This window comes from Dermacentor albipictus, unplaced genomic scaffold (genome assembly GCF_038994185.2).
Source record: "Dermacentor albipictus isolate Rhodes 1998 colony unplaced genomic scaffold, USDA_Dalb.pri_finalv2 scaffold_13, whole genome shotgun sequence".
Taxonomy (NCBI): domain Eukaryota; kingdom Metazoa; phylum Arthropoda; class Arachnida; order Ixodida; family Ixodidae; genus Dermacentor; species Dermacentor albipictus.
The window spans coordinates 4,182,617-4,207,658 of NW_027225567.1; the positions used below are offsets into that span (position 1 = coordinate 4,182,617).

The window sequence follows — 25,042 nt, forward strand, 5'->3', positions numbered from 1 at the left end:
CTCTGTCGGGCCTCGATGCCTTTTGCTCTTGTCACCGTTTCTGTAAAGATACAGAAGAAAGAAATCTTTCTTTCTTTCTTTCTTTCTTTCTTTCTTTCTTTCTTTCTTTCTTTCTTTCTTTCTTTCTTTCTTTCTTTCTTTCTTTTTTTCTTTCTTTCTTTCTTTCTTTCTTTCTTTCTTTTTCTTCATTTCTTTCTTTCTTTCTTTCTTTATTTATTTTGTTCTTTCTAAAACCGCCCCGCTTTCTCATTCCAAGCGGTGAAGCCGTAGTTCAGTGAGCCAGTGGCAGCACCGTGCTCGTTTCCGGCAAACGTTGCCAGAGCACAGAACGTTCTCTCTCGGACAGGGACAGGAAGGATCCACAAGATGCCTGTCAGCATGCACCCGGCCATACTGCTTTGCGCAGCATTGACAGGTAAGAGGCGTTCCTTGTGGTGGCCAACCAGAGTAGCTGTATCTTTGCAATACTCCACTCCAGCAGCAAGGAAACTGTTTGCATGTCAAATGTGTATCCTATAGACAATCGCGTGTCAACAAGGAAGTTATAAAATGACATTTTAAATCTGTCATGCACGAATTGAGCTCCGAGGCTAGCTCAGTAACTGCTCCCTGAAACAAGTTAAAAAAAAAAAAACTCCTGCAGTAAAACGTCCCGCTGCTATAGAAAGAGGGATTTGTGAAATAATCCAGGTTATTCCGCTCACTCGGCGAGTGTCTAAACTGGCCCTAATAAAGCGATTGCTCGCTGAAAACCTCGCGCGTTCGAGGCTGCAGAATTATAAAGATCCTTTAAAAATGTTCGAAAACATAGACTATCCGATTCTCCCATCTTATTCGATGCGAATAAGAACTACTTGATTTGAGTTTGAAAGTTAGTATAATCGCACGCTGGCAGAAATTATTGTTTTATCCAGTGGAATTTATGGATTTAATACGTTATCCGTGACAACATCTGCGCGAAACCTTAAGCACTGGAAAATGAAATCGAACTGAAACCCATTTGAAGCGAACTTGAAACTGATCTTACTGAATGCCGACACATTGTAGTAAACGGTTATCACAATTGAAACGATGCTTACATTGGCAGCCCCGGCGGCCGCATTTCGATGGGGGCGAAATGCGAAAACACTGGTGTACTTAGATTTAGGTGCGCGTTAAGAACCCCAGGTGGTCGAAATTTCCGGAGTCCCCGACTACGGCATGCCTCATAATCAGAAAGTGGTTTGGGCGCGTAAAACCTCACAATTTATGTTTCACTTGGTTACAAGCGGATCATAACCGCCAAAAGCCCAGATTGAGTGGGCTAGCTTAAGAAATCACATATCCGCGCTATTAAGATGGTCACGCGCGTGCACCCCTAGGTTTATATTGTTTCTCAGTAAAAATGGTTCACTCGCATGTCAGCCACATGTCGATAAACAATAACAGAGATCTACACAAAGGGACTATACTTAAATATATATACATACACCGCGTATGTATACCATGCATCAAGATTTAAAAGTATGCCAACGCCGCTTAGCTGCAAAGTACCAAGGAGATGTTCGTTGCCGTCGCTTGGAGATACACAGGTGATTTTTTTGCATTCTGCCTGAGTACATAATTAGTCTTAATTAATCAATTTCTCAAACGTCATAATTACATGAAAAGGGTGAATGAAAAAATTGTAGACCAATACTAAAAACTCGCGATACAGCTTTTTGTTGCCCAATACGTGATGCATAAATGTTTCTCCGGGCGTGATGAAAGAAGCCCGCGAATACACGCAAAGTGCCTGTAACGGCCAGTCGCGCGCCAATCTTGCGTGTATTCGCGGGTTTATTTCACGCACGGAGAAAAACTTTTATGTAGCATGCATTTAGCAACAGAAAGTTGTATCCAGAGTCTTTCATGTTGCTCTACAATTTTCTCATCGACACTTTAATTTAATCATAATATTCGAGAAATTGATTGAATAATTAATACTAATTATGCAATTAGGTTGAATGCAAAAATCAGCTGGGCGTCTCCAAACGACGGCAAACAACGTTACTTTGGTTCTGTCTAGCTACTTGACATTTTCATACTTTTAAATTCTTGGTGCATGATAGTTGGGACACCCTGCATGTGTGGTAAGCGTTAGGCACTTAGGCGATCAATGAAACCTTAACTCCGCGGTGCTAAAAAAGAAATATGTATTCGTTACCAAGGCAAGCCTTTCATTTGGTTGTGATAAGCAAAGGGCTGGAAATGTTATGCCAGTCTCGGTAGAACGCGCAATTCCGCAAAGTCAATACCTCCTTGACTAATTTTCTGCAGAAAAACAAAGTCTCGACACTGCTTCCTGTTGCTGAACGTGCAAAGTTTCCAATCATTGACACATCAGTAGCAGTCAAAGGACGCCTTACGATTAAAAGCGCATATCCTACGCAATTCAAACAAGGCGTTTCTGTAATACTTCTAGTTGCTTATCACATCCCACTCCCAACTTGTTCCAAATAATACATCTGAATCGCAGAAGAGGTTTGATCAACCAACAATAAAGGAGGAGTAAGGCATCAGGTGTCCGAAAACGCCACGTTAGACGAGATATAATACCGAGGAGTTTAAAACAAGTGTAAGAAAAAGACGCGGCATTCCGCTTGAAGGAAAGCTATCAGTCAATTAGCACGCCCAGATTCGGAACCACATCAACTCTCGAAACTTCCGTTGTGTCCAAAGAATAAATGAAGTGCATTGACGCTTTCTGACGCGGCAAAGTAATAACGTTCTTGTTTTGTTTGTCTAAGGACAAATGGTTTCAGAGCACCAATTCAGAATACTCAAAATGTTCTTTGGAATTTTTTGCAGTCTACTAAAGACGGCATACTCATAAACAATTTCACAGGATGAGCAAGCAGTCAAAGGTTCCCAAATTGGACTCAACTTATAAATTCAGTTATATACACCAGGAACAGCAACGGGCCCATGCAAAACTGAACTCTGAGGTAAACTTGAAGATGAAAACTAGGGTCCAGGTCAAACATAAACTGTCATAAACTGTCATAAAGAACGTAATTTTTTCTTCGAGAAGAAGTAGCTAGAAAGCCATTTAGAAACAATCTGACAAATGCCATAACTTACCATCTTTAGCTCCAACAGAGGGTGGTCCCCTTTATCGAAGGCTCGAAGTAGATTGTGTCAACTTGACGGTGAGACGAAACCATAGATGAACTGTAGTTACGGTAAGAACACAGTTCAACAGACCTTCCTCTCATAAATATATCTTCTTGTGGCAACATATGTTTAGACACGTGGCAAGAGAGACACTCGTGGACAATAGGTACAAAGATTTTCGTGAAATCGCCGAACAAGGCCGATAATTCGATGTGAGACAGGTATCTCTTCCCTGATAAATGGGTACGACTATACAGCTTACTTCCGCGCCATTGGAAAGACTCCATCGTACAAACAGGGATTGAAAATAAAAGTCAATGCTGCGGCATAGAAGCGGTCACATCATTTAATTTTAAAAGACGGTATGATGTCGGTGCCGAAATAACATTTAAGAAGTTTAAGAAGTTAGTTGTGCGTGCCCGTATGATAGCCATTTGTCCAAAAATCATTGGCCGTCTAGTTTCAGCAATGTATTCGGTGACAAAACAGGCATTCCAGTTCATAATTTACGATAGAACTAGTGCAGGTCAAACTGGATTTCTTTCCTACACGTAATCGACTGCAGGGTTTTTAATTTTTATATCGCTTAGAAGGTATCTGCAGGTCTTACCGCAGGGACGAGTACAGGCTATGTTAACGGTACAGCGCGGGCTTAATTCTGCGTGCACTAACACGTCTTAAATGTTTGAACGCGCTAGGTGACCCTAATGCCAACGAAAATATTTTGGATAGCATCGGATAATATATCTGTAGAATATTTTTTTATTTGGGTCGCGTTCAAGTATTTTGTTACTAAGTCAAACGGCAGCTTGACGTGTGTTTCATGCTCTTTTCTAGCTAACATTTATATCATATTGAATTTACATGTATCCTTCTATAACAGGTTTAGAGCATTTCGTTGCTTACTTTCAATTTGTGTTGCCTTCAGGATATTTTAAAGGGGGTTCAATCTCCATCATCGCTACGGATACTTCTAATGCGTTTTGCTTGCCGAACAAAATTTGAATCAAATTCTTATGTTTTACGGGACAAAGCCACGATATGACTATGATACATGCTGTAATTATTTTGACCACCTGGGGTTCTTGCACCCAAAGCACGGGACGGTTTTGCATTTCTCCCCCACCGAAATGCGGCTGCCGCGGCAGGGATTCGATCCCGTGCCTTCGGGCTTAATAGCGCAACGTCTCAGCCAGTCCGCCACTACGGCGGGCTGATGAAGAAATAGAACAGTTTGATGAAGACGTTAAACTAGCTATCACAAACGTGCAAACTCAGTATACTGTAGCTACGCGCGACTTCAATGCAAAAGTGGGGAAAAAACAGGCTGGAGAACAAGCAATTAGATACTGCGGCACCGATTCTAGGAATAATAGAGGAGCCATCTTTCTCAAATCCGCGAGAAGGAATAGACTCCGAATAATGAATACCTTCTTCAGGAAGCGGAGCACCAGGAAGTGGACATGTAAAAGCCATAATCGAGAAAAAAGAAATGAAATTGACTTCATACTCTCTGCCAATCCCAGCATAGTGCAGGATGTAGAATGGTTAGGTAGAGTACAGGGCAGTCAGTGATCGTAGAGTAGTGAAGTCTAGGATAGCTTTTAATTCGAAGAGAGTAAGAGCAAAACTTGTCAAGAAGAAACAGGCTACCCAAGACGCAGTAAGGGTAAAAGCAGATCAGTTTAGGCTGGTGATCGCAATTAAATGTTCAGCTTTAGAACAAGAAGAAAGGTGGTTAACCGAGGGGCCCGATTTTTATTAGTCATATCATGAGAAGCCAACAAACAAAGACACCAAGGAAAACATAGGGGAAATTACTTGTACTTACTAATTGAATTAAATCAAATGATAAATTAATGGCAATGAAAGTAGACAAAAAAACAACTTGCCGAAGGTGGGGGACGATCCCACGCCTTCGCATTACGCGTGCGATGCTCTAGCTTTGAAACAGGAAGACGAAAATAACAATGACGTAATGAATGAAACCTTAACTAGGCTGATTTCAGAAGCAGCAACTGAAGTGCGAGGTAAGGCACCAGGGTGACCAGTAGGTAACGAAGGGCCTAATAAATAAACGACAAAGCATGAATTTTTCTAGCTGAAGATATCAGATGGAATTCCCGGAGCTGTCAAAGCTCATGATCATGAAGAAAGTAAGTAATTTTCGAAATTATAATGGCGTTACATACTGACCAACATATACGCTCCAGGCAAAAACGTCAGTCGCTCACGAGGCACCCGGTGCTGTTCGCACTGCATTGCACGAGAAAAACCCGCAGAGAGGTAACAGCATAAAGAAAAAAGACCTAGTATTCTGTGGAGGACCATAAGAGGCCTTCGTAGTTGACTTCGTGGCGAACAAGCACCGATGATCCTGAAAGTATAGTGGAGTGTTGCACGGATGTATCAGAATAGTGGCATAGATGTTAAAAGAAGCAAATTCTTGTTAAGGCAAAGTTTAGCATTGGCAACCTTTATCATCCATGTTCTGGCTTTTCCGCGCGACATTTACGTGGGTTTCAGGCGCAAAAGCACAAACATACGGAGACGAAAGGTAAAACTCAAACGCTCGATATGGAAGGTGAAGGGGTCAATCGATGAATAAATACGAAATAGGGATTTGTAAGAGTGAAACCCTGTAAGAAAGCACGTAATGATAACAAACCTGTCTTCGACTACATTACTAGGTGTTCAAGGAAACTTGTAAGTGTTTAAGAAACGGCTTATTAACAAGGCCGAGGAAATAATGCGTGGCTTTTTCCTAGAAGTGAAGGTTTATTTTATTGTGTTTGTTTCTTGTGTGTTTATGCGTTCATGCATGTATGTGTATGTGCGTATATCTGCGTGTGCTCGTGTGTGCGCGTATGTGTCCGTGCGTTCGTGTGTGCAAGTGAAGCAACTCTTCAGCAAAGCTTACTTTGGATAATCCCGGGTAGAGCTCCTTGTCAATTATTTAAAAATGGTGCGCTTGCACAGGATGTCAGCGTTTCCACATGCACCATGCCATTAGTTATACCATTTCATCGGGCTTCCCTAAATTTTTTTTGTTATTTTCTAGCTTTACTCGCATAGCAGTAACTAGGTTTGGCCAGAAAGCCTTGCAATACTACGTGAGCCGTAAGTCTATACACAAGAAAAGAAGGTTTACTGAGGTGCTCGATTTCGTTGATCAAAATCACGTATAGCCAACCGACAACAAAACGAATGAAAGCATCGAAGAAATAAGTGTAGTTTAATTTAGAATGTACAAAGTCATAAAGAAGAGGGAAGTGAAAGTGGACGAAAAGATAACTTGTTGCCGGTGGAAGCCGAACCCACAACCTCTGCAATACGCGTGCGTTGCACTACAAATTGGGCTGCGGCGACGGCTATCACTTAAGTTATGGGGTTTTACGTGCCAAAACCACTTTCTGATTATGAGGCATGCCGTAGTGGAGGACTCCGGAAATTTCGACCACCTGGGGTTCTTTAACGTGCACCTAAATCTAAGCACACGGGTGTTTTCGCATTTCGCCCCCATCGGAATGCGGCCGCCGTGGCCGGGATTCGATCCCGCGACATCGTGCTCAGCAGCCTAACACCATAGCCACTGAGCAACCACGGCGGGTAATGCTATCGCTTTGTCCACTAACTTGGATACTTGTGTTTCTTGGATCTAGCCCTGGGAGTGTTAGATAGCGCCATTGAAAGCCAAGGTGGGCGGATGTGGAACATCCTTCTTTTGTCCTAATACCCAATGTAGTGGACGAATTGATAGCCGTCATCGTAGCACAACTGGTATTGCAACGCATGCGTAATTCGGAGGTTGTGGGTTCGCTCTCACCGGCGACAAGTTATCTTTTCGTCCACTTTCATATTCCTTTGCTTCATTATTTTCTACATTCCTATTTAAACCACAGTCAACTTCCCCAATGCTTTCCTTGCCGTTGTTGTCTGTTGGTTTTATGTGGTCATAATTACCAAAATCTAGCCCCTCAATTCGGCTTCTTCTTTCGTTTATCCATTGCGAGGGTCTCGAATCTCGCAGCATTGATGCCATTAGGTAGCGTGCTAGGGTTTCTTAGTCACGTGCACACTTTCCTAAGGTCACGGGTTACTTGACTCCCTTGGTCAAATAAAGGATGTTCTACATCCACCCCCCTTGGCTCTGAGCGGCACTGGCTAACATTCCTAGGGATAGATCTAGTAAACGTAAATACACAAGTGAGTGGACGGTTTGATAGCCGTCGCCGTAGCGCACCTGGTGGAGTAACGCATTCTTAATGCGGAGGCTGTGGGTTGGGCTCCCACCAAATGACAAGTTACCTTTTCGTGCACCTTCATTTCCATTTTATTCATTATTTTCTACGTTCCATTTTAATCCACAGCTAATTTCCCCGTTGCTTTCCTTGACTTCATTATCTGTTTGGTTTATAAGTCTATACAGTAGTTGGTAGGAGCTTGGTGCTGTGTGGCATACAAACCATGGTCTGTGCACTCAGCAATTGATTCATCAATGTCCTCATTAATTGAATATTGCTTTATTCACATCAATTCCTTTCGTTGCGGTTAATCACTTAAGGAGGCGCCAGGAAAATCGGGAAGGAGCCAGCACCAACGTCGCCACTCCATTTGCTCATAAGCAACTTGGAGGCAACAACAAATTGAGCGGTAATGTGTCGAATATACATGTCAAACGGCAACTGCGTGCGTCTCAGAGCAAAAGCCGCCTATGACGTGCTGTACTTCTATCCAGTGGTGAATGCGTATTTCACTTGGACTTGGGATTGCGCCAGAGTAAGTTTAATACTTTAGGCATTGTATGTTCGCTAAAGGATGGCGTCGATGATGGGATATTAAAAGCAAATGTCAATTCAAAGCGCATTGTTTCTTTCTTTGATGATTGGGTACAAAAATCAACGGCTTTAATTTTTAGCTCATGTACAACACAAACCAAAGCGCCAATATATTGAAGATATATTCGCATAAAAGCTGCTCAATAATTTATTTAAAATTTTCATTCCATGCCCTCCCCTAATAAGGACGCAACGTGCAGTACGTTAAGCGAGAAGCCGAAGCCTGGGCATTAGCTCATTTTTCGTTCTTTTATCGTTTTTCTACGCAGTAAATCATTTAAAATTGAAGAAGTAATTCGATACATGATTAATAATCATAACAGTATTAATAATAATTCACAAATGTAGCTTCGCCATTTTCTTACACATCCGAAGTGCCGAACTATTTTATGACTGCCACGCAGCATCGTGAGGTCCAAAGATATATACTTGCATTTCGCCGAATGAAGTGCAGACTCCTGATTTCATTTGTCTTTTTGATCTCCCTCCACTCGCATACTTTGAGCAGCTGTGGCGTCGTATGAAGAGAAGGACATCAAGTGCACTGAGAATGGAAATATTGTTCCAAGCGTCAATATTTGCAATGGAGTTGACGACTGCTACAAGAGGGACCGTAAGTTGCCTATTTATCCTTGGTCGAATCTCATGCCCCGTCCAACACCAGGAATGCATTAAGGAGCTAGGAGTGTGCTATTTGTATTTTTTATGTGCGCCATTTTGCCACCCGCCCAATGCTGGAGATCACGCGATCAAACAAGCGCAAGAGTGCGGAGAGGAAAAGGGGAACGTGCGTTATCTCCACTAGCCCTGCCATGGCTGCTCATGACTGTACGTGCAGCTGAGCGCATACGCGACTCGCTCGCCCTGTCTTGAAGAAGCCCGCGGCAGGTTCAAAAGCTACAGACAAGCCGAGATAGCTGGTGGATTTTTATGCGCTGTCTTCACGTGCACTTAGTGTTGGAGGCAGTGCAATCTCATGCTTCGAGGTCGCGTTAAATCGACAGTCAGTCCGAAGCGTTCGCTCCCTGCTGCCAGCGCTCTTCAGCACGCCAGCGTTGTGATAGTGAGTGTTTGCGGAGATCGACACCTCTTCTTCAGTTTCTGTGTGGACGTGACATCATGCTTGTTAATTTACTTAGTAAGCGAATGTTTACTGCTATTTATACGGTCATTGAAACTAGAAAGTGTACGTCGTGTAGTTGTCTAGAGAAAGAGAGAGAAAACAATAAGAGGGAAGACAAGGTCAACCACGCGAGCTTCCGGTTTGCTGCTCTGCACTGGCGATGAGGGAAAAAGGAAATAGAAAGAGGAAAATATGAAGAGACGGAGGGCACGAGCACTGCGCGCTTACAGTAGGACGCCCAGCAGTACGACGGTCTCTCAATGCCGGTGTTCTACAAAAAACAGCAGTTGCGCACGAATAGCTTTCTGCGCCATCGAATGTGGCGAGGTTTCAAGAGTTCTTGTTTCAGAAAACGTTCTGCTAGCGTCGCCTAATAGTTTGCTGTTGCTAGCAGTGCTTCGTCCTTCAGACGAAACTGCGAATTTCTAGGGAACCATGTAGAATATCGCGATGCTGTAATAACCCTGAGTGTCACAGCACAGCTATTCAGTGAAAATCTTTTTTCTTTTTCTTCCCATATGTTTAGCGCTGTTACAAGGAAGTATGAGCCGTTATTACTCTCAATTATGGCATATAATGAATCCTTTCATAAGTCAATTAAAATATTTCTTGAACCTCCTTCCTGGCCATATCTTATTTATTGGTCTTGAAATACGCGACACAAAAAAGGCTTGGCGTGCAAGACCTAGAGGTAAAAAATGTTCTCAGGAGCCTAAAAATGCGGTCCGTATTCGCAAGAAAAGTTATTACATAAAAATGTTCATAGAAATAGACTACAGCCACTCCTGATGATCAATATTTTATTAACACAACCTGGCAGCCAATTGCGAAAAGCACTTACGAAAGAAAAACTTTGTGAATTTGTTCTCATTGTGCACTTAAAACACACTTGGTTAGGTCTCTAACGATCCAGCGGGATAAGAAGCCCTTGCAGTCATTTTCTTCAAAGGCAGGTTGAACCATGATTGGGGTATTAATAACGCGAGGAATTATTTTCCTTGGTACATTATTACAGATATTCGTCTGCCTCGGACAGGGCACTTTGCGATAGGTAATTGTCTCTCCCGTCAAGCTTCAGACCTTTTCCCAGTTGCGTGTCGCTGGACATTACATTCCTAATCTTTTTCATTTCGTTATAAATTAAACTGCGAAAAAAATTTTTGTAAATGTTACCCGCAGTTTACCCTGAGTGTTAAATTCGTTGTAGCATTACAGTGAGCATTTATGCAGCGATTGCTCCTTCTGTATTAACTAATCTGCATTTCTGAATTCTTTTTTCCCCAAAGGCTTCAACAGTGATTATGGCTACTACAGGGATTCTGACGACGAAGCCAGAGAATTGTGTGGTAAGGAAGTTCCTGGGGCAAGGTTTTGAAATGTGTTACCATGTAATCCCGCAAAACAATAATTATTAGGTTTTTTTGCTTTTTAATGTAAACCATTTTCAAGGCCTTAACGCTTTATTTTCTAATATGTTCTCAACGCTTCATAATGGGTAAACGTTTCTGATAGCTTGGGGTACCACTGCCTGATCAATGCTACTGCAGAGACAAAAACATTTCTCTAGAGCTTTAGTTTATGCCCGACTATGGAGCGTTGAATTTCACAATTATCATATATTCACGTATGTTGTGGTTGGATTCAAAACCCGATTGCAGTACTGTAGCTTTCATGCTTTTTTCGGTGGGGGGGGGGCGGTTGATCTAACATTTGAACATGCTTTGGTAATTAAAGCTAAGGAAGCGTATGATGTGTGAGCCTTGCGGTACTAGAAATGGGATATTTTAACTGAAAAATGGACGTTTTGGTTTGGCTAATGTATCGCTTGTGTATGACGAGGGAGGAGTAAGACATGTTGAGCACTTGAACATAAAGCTTAGTACGATCGCATGATCACATTGTCGCATGTAAAGCCTATATTCTAAGATAATTGGAGGCGGGGCTTCTGTCTGGAAGCGAAATGGTTCTATGCTCGCGAACTTTCCCGCGCGTTTTATTGCAGGGCTTACAACGGCCTTGAACGGAATAATTAGCTTCTAATGATGTCACTATATCGGGTTGGTATCGTTGCTTCTTCTTAACCACCTCACTCACGGAGCTCAGACTATTCGAATATTGTAAACCGCACTGCCATCATATTAAGCCCACAGATAAAGGAAAAGCGGTGGCGATGATAAGACAGCTCAATGACAAAATAACAGTCACGTGAGTACGTTGGAGCAGTACTTGAGATCACTAACGGATAAACCTCAGATAATAGCACTGCAAGAATCCCTAGCTTCCACAGCTTCCCTCGCTGGTTATAGGGCAGTCCCCGAGCAGCCAGGCGGATGAGGCATCTGCACACTTATCGATAAGAAGCAAACACAACTCTCACACGACCTGAAGCTGACGAGCTGTAAGGTCGAACACGTAGTGGGGGAGATCCTGCTTAACGCACCGCGGCATAACTAACGCAGAACCTGTGTATTTTTGCTGAACGTTAACATCAATCCCAAGCACAAGTGCCAGCCGTTCAAAACGCCGCTCAAGAAGGCAGTGGAACTTGGTGGCCCACGCCCCCTCATCATAGTCGGATACTTCAATGTCCTGCACGGCTTATGGGGATACGTGTACGACACAAGCAAAGATTGGGACCTCTGGTAAGACGGCAATGAACTAGGCCTAACCCTAATCACTGATAAAGCTTGCCCTACGGGGATGGGATATTCAGTGACCAGAGACATGACACAAGACGTCGCTTTCATCAAGAATGTCGAAAGCTCTACATGGACCAACACCTCCGTGGATTTTGGTAATGATCACTACATATTGGAGACCTCAGTAATGGTGGATCGCAGCAGGATCCATGAGTTCACGGTGATTAACAGGGATCTCTTTCGCAACATCCGTAGTACAAGGGCCGATGCTCCCGACAACCTAGAGGAATGGTGCGAGGGCATTCGGAAAAGTACCACCGCTGCCATCAAAACGGTAAAGTCGGATCTAAACGTGGACAAGACGGACAGCAGACTTGCCCACCTGCTCGAAGCCAAGGAAGCCTTATTCCGAAGATGGAAGGAGCAGAAGCACAATCTTAGGCTGCGGAAAATTTCAACGATGAACAAGGAAATAGAGGAATATTGCAACACATTGTGCAAACAGCAGTGGACGAGCTCTGTAAGTCCATCGACGGGCAAATCGGAAACGGCAAATCCTGGAAGCTTATGAAGCACCTCTAGGACGAACACAGCACTAAAGTCAACCAGAGACACATCATATCCCGAGCCCTACGTGAAACCACCAAAGGGCAGAAGAGGAGCTTCTTGCTCGATTAGCATCCAAGTACCTTCCGGTCGAACGCGATGGCGAAGACGGCGTGTTCTCAGAATATGGTGGCCCCCTCTGCCACAGCTGGACGTAGACTTTTCAGAAACCGAAATTTGGCGGGTGGTTTAAACTCTCAGTCGCAAGTCGGCTCCTGCGCCGGACGGAATCACTAACAGGACCCTCAGAAACCTCGACGCCGCATCCATAGAACGACTAAGCAATTTCACCAACGAAGCATAGAAAACTGGTGAGGTCACGGAGGAATAGAAGGTAGCCCACACCGTGCTGATCCCCAAGCCGGGAAAGTCACCTAGTGTCGAGAACCTTCGCCCCATCTCCCTTACCTTCCTGTGTGGGTAAGGTGGCAGAGCACGCAATCCTCAACAGACTTAACGACTACCTGGAGGGAAACGGCATTTATACACGTTACATGATCGGTTTTCGCGCCGGCATTTCAACGCAGGACACAATGAGGCTCATTAGCCACCAAGTTATGGATGGGTACTCCAGGGATACGAAGGCCCTTCTTGGCCTAGAGCTGGAGAACGCCTTCGACATCAAGCACAAATTCATTCTAAGGACGGTGGCGAACCTCAAACTTGGGCCCAGGCTGTACGACTACATCAGATCCTTCCTGTTTGGGAGAAGAACGAGGCTGCGCATCGGGAACTTCTTCTCTGAAGACGTACCACTAGAACATCGAGGCACGCCCCGGGGATCTGTGATTTCTCAGGTGCTTTTTAATCCTTGCATGATTGGACTGTCCAAGAGACTAGCCAGCATAGACGGCATGAAGTATTCCATCTACGCCGACGACATCACGCTGTAGTGCAGTGGAAGCAACGAAGGCCTGGTACACGATGCCATGCAGGAGGCGATGGTTGAGGGGGAATCTTACTTGCGCCCAATGGGACACATATGCTCATCCGCCAAGTCGGAGCTTCTGCTTCTACTCTGCAGGAAGGTATGAGTCTCCGGACCCAAGGGATAGAAACCCGTGGAACCAGGTGGCATACATCTCTATACGAGAGACAGAAAGGAAATTCCGAAGGTAGGCACTATCAGGTTCCTCGGCATGTTTATCGAAGTAAAGGGTGGCAACGGCACCGCTCTGCGAAAGATAGTCGCCAAGAGAGACAGCGCTTTTCGGCTCGTCAAAAGAGAGAGAGAGAGAGAGAGAGAGAGAGAGAGGAAAGGGGAAAGGCAGGGAGGTTAACCAGAGAAAAAAAAATCCGGTTGGCTACCCTACGCTGGGGAGAGAGGGGAGGGGGAGGTAAAGTGATCTTCGGGAGACACCTGGGCCTCAGGGACGACAATTTGCGAAGGCTTATCAATGCGTTCGTGTTGTACCACTTTGCCTGCACCGTCGCCATGCACAATTGGCTCAGATCGGGATGGGACAAGCTCGACGTTATTATTACGAAGACTGTCAAGAAAGCCCTGGGGCTTCCCGTATGCACACACCGAGATTTTACTTAAGCCTGGTGTGCAAAACTCTATGGCCAAGATAGCGGAAGCGCAGGAACGCCCTCAGCTGGCCAGATTGTCCACCACGATGACCGGTCGACATGTACTTGCAGAATCGGGGTTCAACCCCGATGCAGTTGGAGACAAATAGCGAGCGTATATCCAAAAACGTACAAGAAAACTTCACCGTTACTCCCATCCAGCGCAACGTTCACCCCGTGCACAACGAGGGACGGCGTCGGGTGAGAGCGGGGGCACTACTCAAGCAACTGGGAATGAGTAGTACAAGTGGAAGCTTCGTCGACGCTGCAGCATATCTGGCAATAAATTTACGATGGTAGCTATCGATCAGACTTGCTCGACTACGAACTGCGCCCCAATATGCACAAAGAACCCGCAGGTGACCGAACAAGGGGCCATCGCACTCGCTCTGCTAGATGGTCGGTGTGGAGAGGTGTCCAGCGACTCAAAGGTGGCAGTCAGAACCTTTCAAAAGGGCTGCATATCAGTACAAGCGGCCAGGATCTTGAACACCCGCAATGGGATCGTCTCTCACACCATTTACTGGTTCCCCGCGCACGTCAGCTCGGTAAAGGGCGTCGCCCTGAATCCCAACGAGTGGGCCCGCGCAGCAGTGCGCGCTCACCAATCGCGCTGCTCTACAGATGGGCGACGGCTCCAGCGCCGGCGACGCAGGACATAAAGTTGCTACAACCACGCATAAGATTACCAAATATTACTGCATGACTAGGAGGGTCACTGTACTTATTGCGAACCAATTTGTATCCCTCATTAGCATAGTTAGATGAAATCTATCCCCACAAGTTCCATAATGCCACCTGCACCGCTTGCGGGCAGACCGCTACGTTAGCACATATGCTTTGGGAGTGCGGGTCGTTCCGCTCGACTTACAGCAAGCCCGAGTGGGATGCGCTTCTGCACAGCACAAAGCTTCAAGACCAAATCCTGGCCGCTCAGCACGCCGGCATCAACGCTTGCAGGCTCCCACGTGGGAGTAGCCTAGAGGAGCGGGGCAATCTGCACGTCTGCACTGGACCCTAATACATTTGCACTCACTCACTCACTCACTCACTCACTCACTCACTCACTCACTCACTCACTCACTCACTCACTCACTCACTCACTCACTCACTCACTCACTCACTCACTCACTCACTCACTCACTCACTCACTCACTCACTCACTCACTCACTCACTCACTCACTCACTCACTCACTCACTCACTCACTCACTCTCACTCACTCACTCACTCACTCACTCACTCACTCACTCACTCACTCACTCACTCACTCACTCACTCACTCACTCACTCACTCACTCACTCACTCACTCACTCACATGAGCTACAGCACTACTGAAAATGTTAATATATTTGTTTAAAACATCGTTGTACGTCTTGTACAAAGAAATTATAGTTGTGCATTGTATATTTTGATTTCTCCATTCACACTAGTGGTCGATAGATTTGTACTCATACTATCAGACTCCTCTATCCTGAGAGACCAACTGTGCAATGAATAAGCACAGACACGACAGACCTTGCAGGCTGCGTTGACAACATCATCTGTGCTATTCGTTTCCCTCGTATGGCATTGACATGAAGCACTTTTGAAATATTTTATTTGCACGATGCGCAGAGGCTTTTCTCATCATACTATAAATGCCGGTGCTTTACATTAATATCTGCCATGCTCATGAGATCCTGACACTCCTTCATGCATATTGACACGTGTACTTGCCTATCTTTATCAGGCGACCACGTTTCACCGCATAACAAATGTTATCGCAAAGCGCAGGACGCGCCCGCACGTATCGGAAGTTTCTGGAATGTTATCGATGGTTACATCCGCTGTCTGTGACCGAACGTTGTGTAATCTGGGGTGCGATCAGAGATGGTTGTTCGGCGCGTTCGTTCGGTTACCGGCGGGCGCGATTGGCCTACTCCGCGCCGACGTCGCCAGCCGCGGGGCGCGGCCACGTTTTTGGTGACGTCAAAATGACGACATGCTCCTGTCAATCATCCTCCGATCGAGCATTTCGTCTGCTAGGCGCCGGAGCCGATGGGAGCTGGGACGTTTGGAGCAATCATACGGTTCGCATGGTGCGTCTAGTGGATTGGATTGGATCCAACATGGCGGCTGTGGCATGCCACGTTTGAATCCAATCCATAGTTTAATTCGAGAAAATGGTGCTTCCGTTGCGAACTTAGGTTGTTGCGCTTGCGTTTCTAAAGGAAGGAGGAGAGCGGGTGGCGGTACGAAACGCGTTTGAAGAAATGGCAGAAAGTGAATTGCGGCGTCGTTTTTGTTTCTAGAAACAAATAATTCGTTGGTTGTACAGAGAAATCGACCCCATCATCGGTGCCAGCGAGCCACTGGAATGTTGTCGCTGCCTCTTGAAAAGTGCGCCACTCTTCCCGTCGTTTCTTTTTCTTTTTCTTCTCGCTGTGCGCGATACCACCTAGGGATGACGCAAAGAAACTAATAGTTATAAATTGCAGTAGTCACACGTACTACTATTTGAAAATATGTTTGGGCTTGAGAAGAAAAAATATATTTTTTAGATAGGGGGGTATTGACACGCGTACTTGCCTATCTTTATCAGGCGACCATGTTTCACCGTCTAACAAATGTTATCGCACAGCACAGGACGCGCCTGCATGTATCGGAAGTTTCTGGAATGTTATCGATGGTTCCATCCGCTGTCTGTGACCGATCGTTGTGTAATCTGATTGCATGTGTGCGCGACGCGAAAATGTAGCATTTTGTGGAAGGCACGCGGGTCCCAGCGATTACTCTGGAACATTAGGTTTTCTTGCTGTGTCCTTAATGGTCACTACCACGTGACAATATACTAAATCTGCGTTTTATAAAGCAATTCTGATGTTAATGCTAATTCTTTACCAAGAAGATTAAATCTGAAGGTCAGCTATAAGTCCAAGTTAGCACCTCTACTATAGGCGCAGAACTAGGCTACATAACAATCTCATCTTTACGAACAGAATACAAAATATTCGAGCAAGTCGCCATCTTCAGTTCTATTAGTGGAGAATCTTCGCCGACACTTTGCTGATGCGACACGGCGACAAATCAGACTTTACATGTGACAACGCCAATGGGATCTACGTGATTTAGTGCGGAACTTTTCGTAAGCAACACATCGGCCACATTGAAACCCCCTTTAAGTGGCAGTTTGAAAACCTCTATAGCCACACTCTGTTATGCTTTGTAAACTTCCAATGTCGACGCATGTTCACGTTTTAGGTGATAACGTACAAAAAACTCAAAGCTACAATAAAGCTATGCGTTTTCTAAATATCACCATGACAGAGAAATTCATGCATTATACGCGAAAAATAAATTCAAGGCGGTATATTCACGGCATAAATAAAAGCGTCACAAGAGCTTTCTTTCTGTCCATGGTAGTGTGTATAAGCGCGACTGGGCGAGGACGAAGAAAGAAACAGATACACAGACACAGCGCTTGTATCTGTTTCTTTCTTCGTCCTCGTACAGTCGCGCTTATCTACATTACCATGGATTCTAACCAACTAGCCCGCCAACGTGTTTTAACCAAGTTCATTTCTTTCTGTGCAATACCTGTACCCATGCAATTGTTCTCACGCATTCTAATATTCTTATTACGTTGGTTAGCTCCAAAGTATTCATGTAATTTTTCTTCGCTTCGAGCATAGTGGGTTTGAGCACTGCTTTTGTTTAATCGCAGCCTTCTGAAGCATCTGCCGGCATGCAGCACACGTACCTGCTTCATTGTTTCAACTTAAATTGATTGTGACGTGGCTCGCATAGACAGTGCAGCCGAGCACGTTTTTGAAAGGCAGTATCCACCGCGAGATCGAGCTAAAGGTGGCAGTAACATCACCGCGTTAGTGTGGATAGGCAGTCGGTGGCAGTCATAAAAATGTACACGGCAGCGCTTCGCTGGTAAGCGATTTGGCCCAATTTATGACAGTCAGACGCGCTGATTGCAGTGAAGTGATTATATATTTGCCTCCGATGCCGCGATTTCGCACGAAGGGCGCCGGAAGTTTCTCTTTACTTGAAAGAAGAGCAGGCAGCCATTCAACAGGGGACTGCAGAGCCAAACAGTGTGCATTTCTACACTTATTGGGGCTTTTTTGTTCATTCTTCGCTGGCGTTACACCGGTTATGCTAAAATTGTTGTGCAACTTCATTATAACCGCATTCTTTGCGAATCTTGCACGGGTTATAAAAAATGTCAACATCCCTGTACAATGGAGCTGAAGTACCAAAATAATGCGCACGTTATATTACCAATTTCAGGCACATATGTCCTTTATTTTGAATTCGCTGCACAACGGAAACACTTGATCAGTTCAAGTAAATGAGCTAGGCAACTGTCTGTGGCAGCACGTTAAAAGGATTGCTAGGTTCCATCAGACGAGAATATTGTTATCGCAGTAGCACTACAACGCGCAATTTAAACAGAAAGTTGCCTTTGCATAGTTACGTCAATGTTGTGAATACTCAAGAGGCTAAAATTATTACTTTGGTTTATTTCAGCTAATTATGGCCACTGTTGCCCTTCCGGCGAGTCACTCTACACAGGAGACCGAAAGGAAATGATAGTAACCGCCTTTTAACTCAATGTTACGACGTCCTGCGTCTAGAGACTTCTGTGGCACATGATCCTCCCTGATACTCTGTTTTAGCTTTCCTTTTGTAACAGCGAGTCAAAATACAAAAGCCCATGATTTCCCTGCTAGGCAAAATGAACTCAGTCTCGTGGAATTAGAACCACTTGTTCAAGGAACACCACGAGCCTCTGCGTAACCCCTAAGCGAGATTTATACAATTATCGCAATTATAATGATTGTTTATTTTTACGGCTGACTGATATTAATTCCACTTCGTTTACTGTGCTTGGTATAACATAGATTGCGGAATGATGAACACATCGCGACAAGTCGCTAAAGTTCGGCCTTCACGTATCGCTGCAACCACTCGATTTCTTTAAAACGAGGAACAATGAGTTCTGGGATTTCCTCGAAACACAAAGCGGCAATAAAATTGGTGTGACTGTGGCGAAACGTCGACTTGTCGAACAGTCGAATTGTCGACGATATTAGATCCACACGATCCGTGATTCAGCCTGTGCCCGCCAGGCGGCGAATCTGCTTTATCTCGCGGCCAATAGATGAGCGAGATGCTGCCATGACGCGGAAAGCGCGGGCTCGAAGAACAATGGGTGGTGCCGCACATGCCTCACACCATCGATTTTGTTGCACGATCGAGTAGTCAAAGGCGTGAGCTAATGTGGTGGCTCACCAGCCGATGGCGGCTACTACCAGATATAGTACAAACAAGCGCCGGATATAGTATGAGTTAACGCTGCCCACGGCGACAATTGATGTACTTGAGCGAGAAAGTGAGCTGCTACACGAACAGGCCGTTGTTATCATACCGTCATCATCACACCATCGTCTTCATTTCATCGCCTTCGCGCCTTTTTGAACATTCCTTCGCTGTCATGTCATCGCCACCTTTTCGTCGTTTACACTCTGTCACTGTGATTGCGTTTTCGTATTGTCGTCGCGCTGCCATCTTCGAGCAGTCCTCATTATTCAGTCCTCAGCATTCCATTATTGTCATTCCATTGTTGTAATCGCAATGTCATCACTAGGTTGCCGTCATGCCGTTGTGGTCAGTCCATCGTCATCACTTTGTCCACTACCGTCATCCCATTGTCGTCATGCCTTTGTCATCATACCGTCATCATTCCAGTTTAGTCAGTTCCTTCGTCACACCATCGTCGTTGGCATACCATCGGCATCCAAGGGTCAGCATCCAACAACAGCTTGGCAAAGAAACAAGAGTTCAGGATATCATTCGGTCAGCCGCTAGAGTCTGTGAAGGGGTACGTTTACCTAGGTCAATTACTTACAGGGAACCCTGATCATGAGAAGGAAATTTACAGAAGAATAAAAATGAATTGGAATGGCATACGACATTCATTGCCAGATCTTGATTGGAAGCTCACCACTATCATTCAAAAGAAAGGTTTGCAATCAATGCATTCTACCGGTGCTAACATATAGGGAAGAAACTTGGAGATTGACAAAGGAACTCGAGAACAAGTCAACGACCGCGCAAAGAGCGATGGAACAAAGAATATTAGACGTAACATCAAGGAGACAGGATGAGGGCTGTGGGGATCACAGAGCAAACGGGGACAGCCGACATTTTAGTTGACATTACGAGAAAAATATGGGGCGGGCAGGCCGTATGTAATGCGTAAGTTAGATAACCTGTGCACCATTAGGGTTACAGAATTAGGGTTACGCCACGGCGTGCCTCATAATAAGATCGTGGTTTTGGCGCGTAAAACTCCATCATTTTTTTGGAATCGGTTGGCGCAGGACTGCGGTAATTGGAGATCGTAAGGAAAGGCCTTTGTCCTGCAGGGGACATAATAGGTTGATGACGACAATGCTCGTCACACCGCCGTCGGCACACCATCGTCGTCAGTCTAACGCTGTCATCCGATGGTCGGCGCACCGTTGTCATCCCACCCTTGTTGTCTTGCATGTTTTTCGTCACTCCGGCGTCGTCATACCATGCATCCCTACCAAAAAAAGGTATTCCTCATAACTCCTATAGCTAATTTAATCATATGACGTATGGGGAAAATGCGTTTTATATGGAATCCTATGTGTCATGCTGAGTTATTGGATATGGCAGTTATGGGGCATATTAGTTTTTTCAATAAGAATGGTCGTCACTCCATGGCCGTAGTCATAAAATTTTCGTCATCCCAAGGTCGGCGCACCGATTTCGTCCCACCATCATCTTCATACGTGTTTGCCGTCCCTCCAGCGTCTTCATCCTATTATTGTCACGCCATTCTCGTCACACTGTTGTCGTGATACCATCATCGCCACTCTAGCTACTACTCATTCCGTAGTCGTCACCACACCACTGTTGACATGCTGCCGCCACTCCAGCGTCGTTATACAATGGTCGGCGTGCTGTCATTGTGACACCATCGTCCTGATACTATCATCGCCACTCAATCATCATAATCCCATGGTCCTCACGCCGTTGTCGTCACTTAATCATGTTCATTTATCATCGTCGCCACTCCAGCGTCATTTCATGGTCGTCTCGCCGTCATACCGTGGTTGTCATACAGTTGTCATGATGCCCTTTGTCGTACAGATATCATGACGAGTCATTTTGTCATATTGATTTTAGCGTCTTTATGCCGTTCTCGTTATGCCTTCGTAATCATTCCAATTTCGTTGTCGCGTCGTCGTCATACCGTCATCTTCATGCTTCGGGTTCGTTCCATCGTTGTCATTCCTTCATGCGTGTCATGTGCATGACCGAACGCAACAGGCTTATGTTGAGCGGGGCGGTTGCAAGTGGGAGTGTTCGTGTGGATAGTGTGGTCTCAACTTGCAAATAGCCACTACGCACAAACACCATTCTTCACGAACACAAATGAAAGCTTCACTTAAACCGATTCGCAGAGCGCCGGAGATCTGCATATTTTTATTCATATTTGAAAGTTACCGGATTGTGTCAGCGTCTGTGATCCGGACTGAGTGACCGAACGCTATCCCCAATGCACTTTCTCTTCTTCCTTTAATCTTTCCGTACCCTTTTCCCTTTCCCCAGTGTAGGGTAGCCATGCGGGCTCAGCTCTCGTTAACCTCCGTACCTTTCATTTATCATTTGCCCTCTCTCTCTTTCTACATCGCCCCACACAACGCAGCAACATGCTCGAACAGACCAGGAGAGAAATTCTAGAAACTTTTTGTGCGACGTTGACAACGTTGCGGATATGTATAGACAAGCCTATGGTATTGCTGACATGAAAGTAAGTTGGAGTTCATGAAAAATGAAGTGCTATACACAGGACAACCATGTGCGGCCGGCCAATTGGTGCATTTTTGTTCTAGCTGCGTGTATGAAGTCACAGAAAAGGGATAGTATGGGCAATGAATTGTTCGGTTGTCTGCTTTTACCAGTTTTACGCCATCAACTTTCTCGGCATGTGTCGTCTTCCTGTTACCTTCTCTGCCTTTCACTGATCTTCAATTTGTAATGCTCATAATCAGCACCTCTTTGTTTGTCTTCTGGTAATAAGCTATATAGTAATTAAAACAGACTATTCTTGAAATTTTATATAGTCTTCCTCCTAATTAGAGAAAGCGTCATTTCTTTGATTTACTAGCGCATTTCCTTCTACATGCAGCACAAGAGCATCTCCGGGACGAAGTACGGCTCACCAGCCTGGCACATCCGAATGGTTCGCTACTGCTTTCGTGGGCGTGGACCACGGCACTGAGCTCTGAGCTGGCGGGATACTATCTACGCGGTACTTCCTCGGACCACACATTTCAGACAACGCTGTCGCCCTTGCAGAGTGATTACACAGCTGATTGCCTCCGAGGATACACCGAATACAGCATTACGCTGCGGCCTTTCTACAACATTGACGGCCTGTCGAAACTTGGCAAGGCGGAACAGCTCATCGTACGAACTCCAGCTACTGGTAAGTGCATTCGTAAGATGTTTTTTGTGCGGTCATGGTATTGATATTGATGCCACATCTGAAAAAGTTAAGGTTTTTTCGAAGCACTTAACCTGGAAAACTCTCAAGCGCACCCTTTTAATGCAAGCTGCTTTAATTGTTCACATGACAGGTCAATTTTCGCGGACGAGCATGATGTGGGGCAGAGTGCCGTCGAATCACACCATACAGAAGAACGCCGCAGTCGGTCCTCCTAGCGGCGTGATTGATTACCGCTCGGCCACGTGATGCTTGTCTGCGGAATTGGATTTTTCGCACGGATCCAGCTTTAAGGTACAGCATGAGTACAACCTCCAATAAGTGGTTGCAAAACTATACTTGTAGTAACTCGAAACGATTCTCAACCGCTATGCAAGCCAAACCGTAAGGTCGTTGCCATTCACGGATGATACGAGCGTAATATTCCTTTTATTCAGTTGAAACGTGTCATTTAAATTCAGATAGTTAGAAACATTTGTTCCCGTTATCACGAGTTCCCCAGGCCACGCGGCGAAGCCGGATTACAGGAGACGGGAGCTATGTGGGAAAACACCGTATCAGGGGCAGCGTGTGAGTCGCGCATTTCCACATCCCCCAACCTTAAATCACTACATATTCCGGCGAAACATGTCACACGGTCTAACATCAACGCGTGCTTCACGAACAAGGTAGTACATGCAACAGTGGCCGCGCCGAGGAAATGTCCACACGATGTCCATAAAATGCGAGCCGACATTCCCCTTGGGTTCACCGCTGGTCCACTGGTCACAGCAGCAGCTCTGCAGACTCGACGGCACGATCCCTGGCCAGGACTCCGGAAACGGCGACGCAGTAGTCGGGAAGAGCAAGCGTCGCTCGCGCCCTGCTGGCGAGAACCGCAGTAGCGGTCGGTGACCGCCGGCTATTTTCTCCGCCGCCGAGGGTAGCGAGCTGGATACAGGCGGCCGCCGAAGTCGCTGCGCCGAACTGGCCACAGCATCACCACCACCCGGGGTGGCTCGATCGTAGTCAGGGGCAGCAGCGCAGACGATGTGCACGCTGCGTACACTAAACACACTCGGCAAACACTAAAGTAGTGCAAGGGAGGGCAATTCTGCATGCGCATCACCCACGTGGCACGATATTCAACTCGGCTAGCAAAAGATCGGGCAGCTACTCAGGTGCTAAGTTCACGTGAACGAAGCTCGCTTCCTTGATTCGAACGAGTATTTTCAGTTCGTGCGAGGCTAACTAGAATGAGGGAAGCAAAGGCAAAGTGCAACACCACAGCGCCACGCTCCAGCAGGTTGTGCTCCTCCACATGCGAAAGGCAGCTTTGTAAAGCCTTAGGCCTAAAGCGTCGCTACCCTGACAACATCATCATCATCATCAGCCTGGTTACGCCCACTGCAGGGCAAAGGCCTCTCCCATACTTCTCCAACAACCCCGGTGTCATGTACTAATTGTGGCCATGTTGTCCCTGCAAACTTCTTAACCTCATCCGCCCACCTAACTTTCTGCCGCCCCCAGCTACGCTTCCCTTCCCTCGGAATCCAGTGCGTAACCCTTAATGACCATCGGTTATCTTCCCTCCTCATTACATGTCCTGCCCATGCCCATTTCTTTTTCTTGACTTCAACTAAGGTGTCATTAACTCGCGTTTGTTCCCTCACCCAATCTGCTCTTTTCTGATCCCTTAACGTTACACCCATCATTCTTCTTTCCATAGCTCGTTGCGTCGTCCTCAATATAAGTACAACCCTTTATGTAAGCCTTCAGGTTTCTGCCCCGTAGGTGAGTACTGGTAAGACACAGCTATTATACACTTTTCTCTTGAGGGATAATGGCAACCTGCTGTTCATGATCTGAGAATGCCTGCCAAACGCACCCCAGCCCGTTCTTATTCCTCCCAACCTCCCACCCTGACAACAACCGGCATCAAAAAAAAAATCCCAAAATGGGCGCAAAACAGGCAGCCGCGAGGAGCCGTCAGCTCTGTTAGGTAGTCCTATCCCGCTCGGTACACACAGCATCCGAATTAACGGCGCCCACCGTCCCAGATGGTGTCGGAGCGCTCAGTGCCAGGCCGCAATACCAGTCAGCCCGTAGCGGCACCCGTGGCCCGCGGCCACCCGGTTCCCAGAGCCGCGACTTCATCAGAGTCAAAGAGATAGAAGAAGCTATTTACATCAGAAATTCGGACCAACCACGAGGCTTCCGTACTCACTCGCTTCAGGCTTGCCAATGCTTCGCGGGCGCTAAGCCTCACTCTCCCAGGATGTAAACCAAGTGGCTCTCGTACCAACGAATGTCATTTAAAAAAATTATTTGCGAAAAGGCTTAGCATGTTCAAAAGTTCAAACACACTACAGCCACCGTTGCCTCGCCCATAAAAGCACGCCACCTACGCTAGCGATCAAAATCCATGCTAGGCCTACGCTTCGGTTTAAACAAAGGCCTCGAACGAAGCAAAACTGTTAAAACTATCGCCCGATGCCCCAAGAGGCCCCACGTTGGGCGCCAGATGTGGGATTCTCATCCGTGCTCTGGGGACAAAGCAACGACAACACAGTAGTGCAAACAGTCACAAGGGCATTTATTGCACATTTTA

At 45.9% G+C, this 25,042-nt stretch overlaps 1 protein-coding gene across 3 annotated transcripts in view; it reads left to right on the forward strand.

Moving 5' to 3' along the window:
- The window catches only part of LOC135912996 (receptor-type tyrosine-protein phosphatase F-like), a 110,676-nt gene that overhangs the window by 10,340 nt on the left and 75,294 nt on the right, over positions 1-25,042 (forward strand). For 2 of the 3 annotated variants that reach the window (XM_065445606.2, XM_065445604.1), the window contains exons 2-5: positions 257-415; positions 8,482-8,586; positions 10,383-10,442; positions 22,135-22,434. In XM_065445606.2, coding sequence (XP_065301678.1) covers positions 367-415; positions 8,482-8,586; positions 10,383-10,442; positions 22,135-22,434 — 514 coding nt within the window. In that variant the 5' untranslated portion in view covers positions 257-366. The remainder of the gene's footprint in view (positions 1-256; positions 416-8,481; positions 8,587-10,382; positions 10,443-22,134; positions 22,435-25,042) is intronic. The other variant, XM_065445605.1, reaches the window with a different exon arrangement.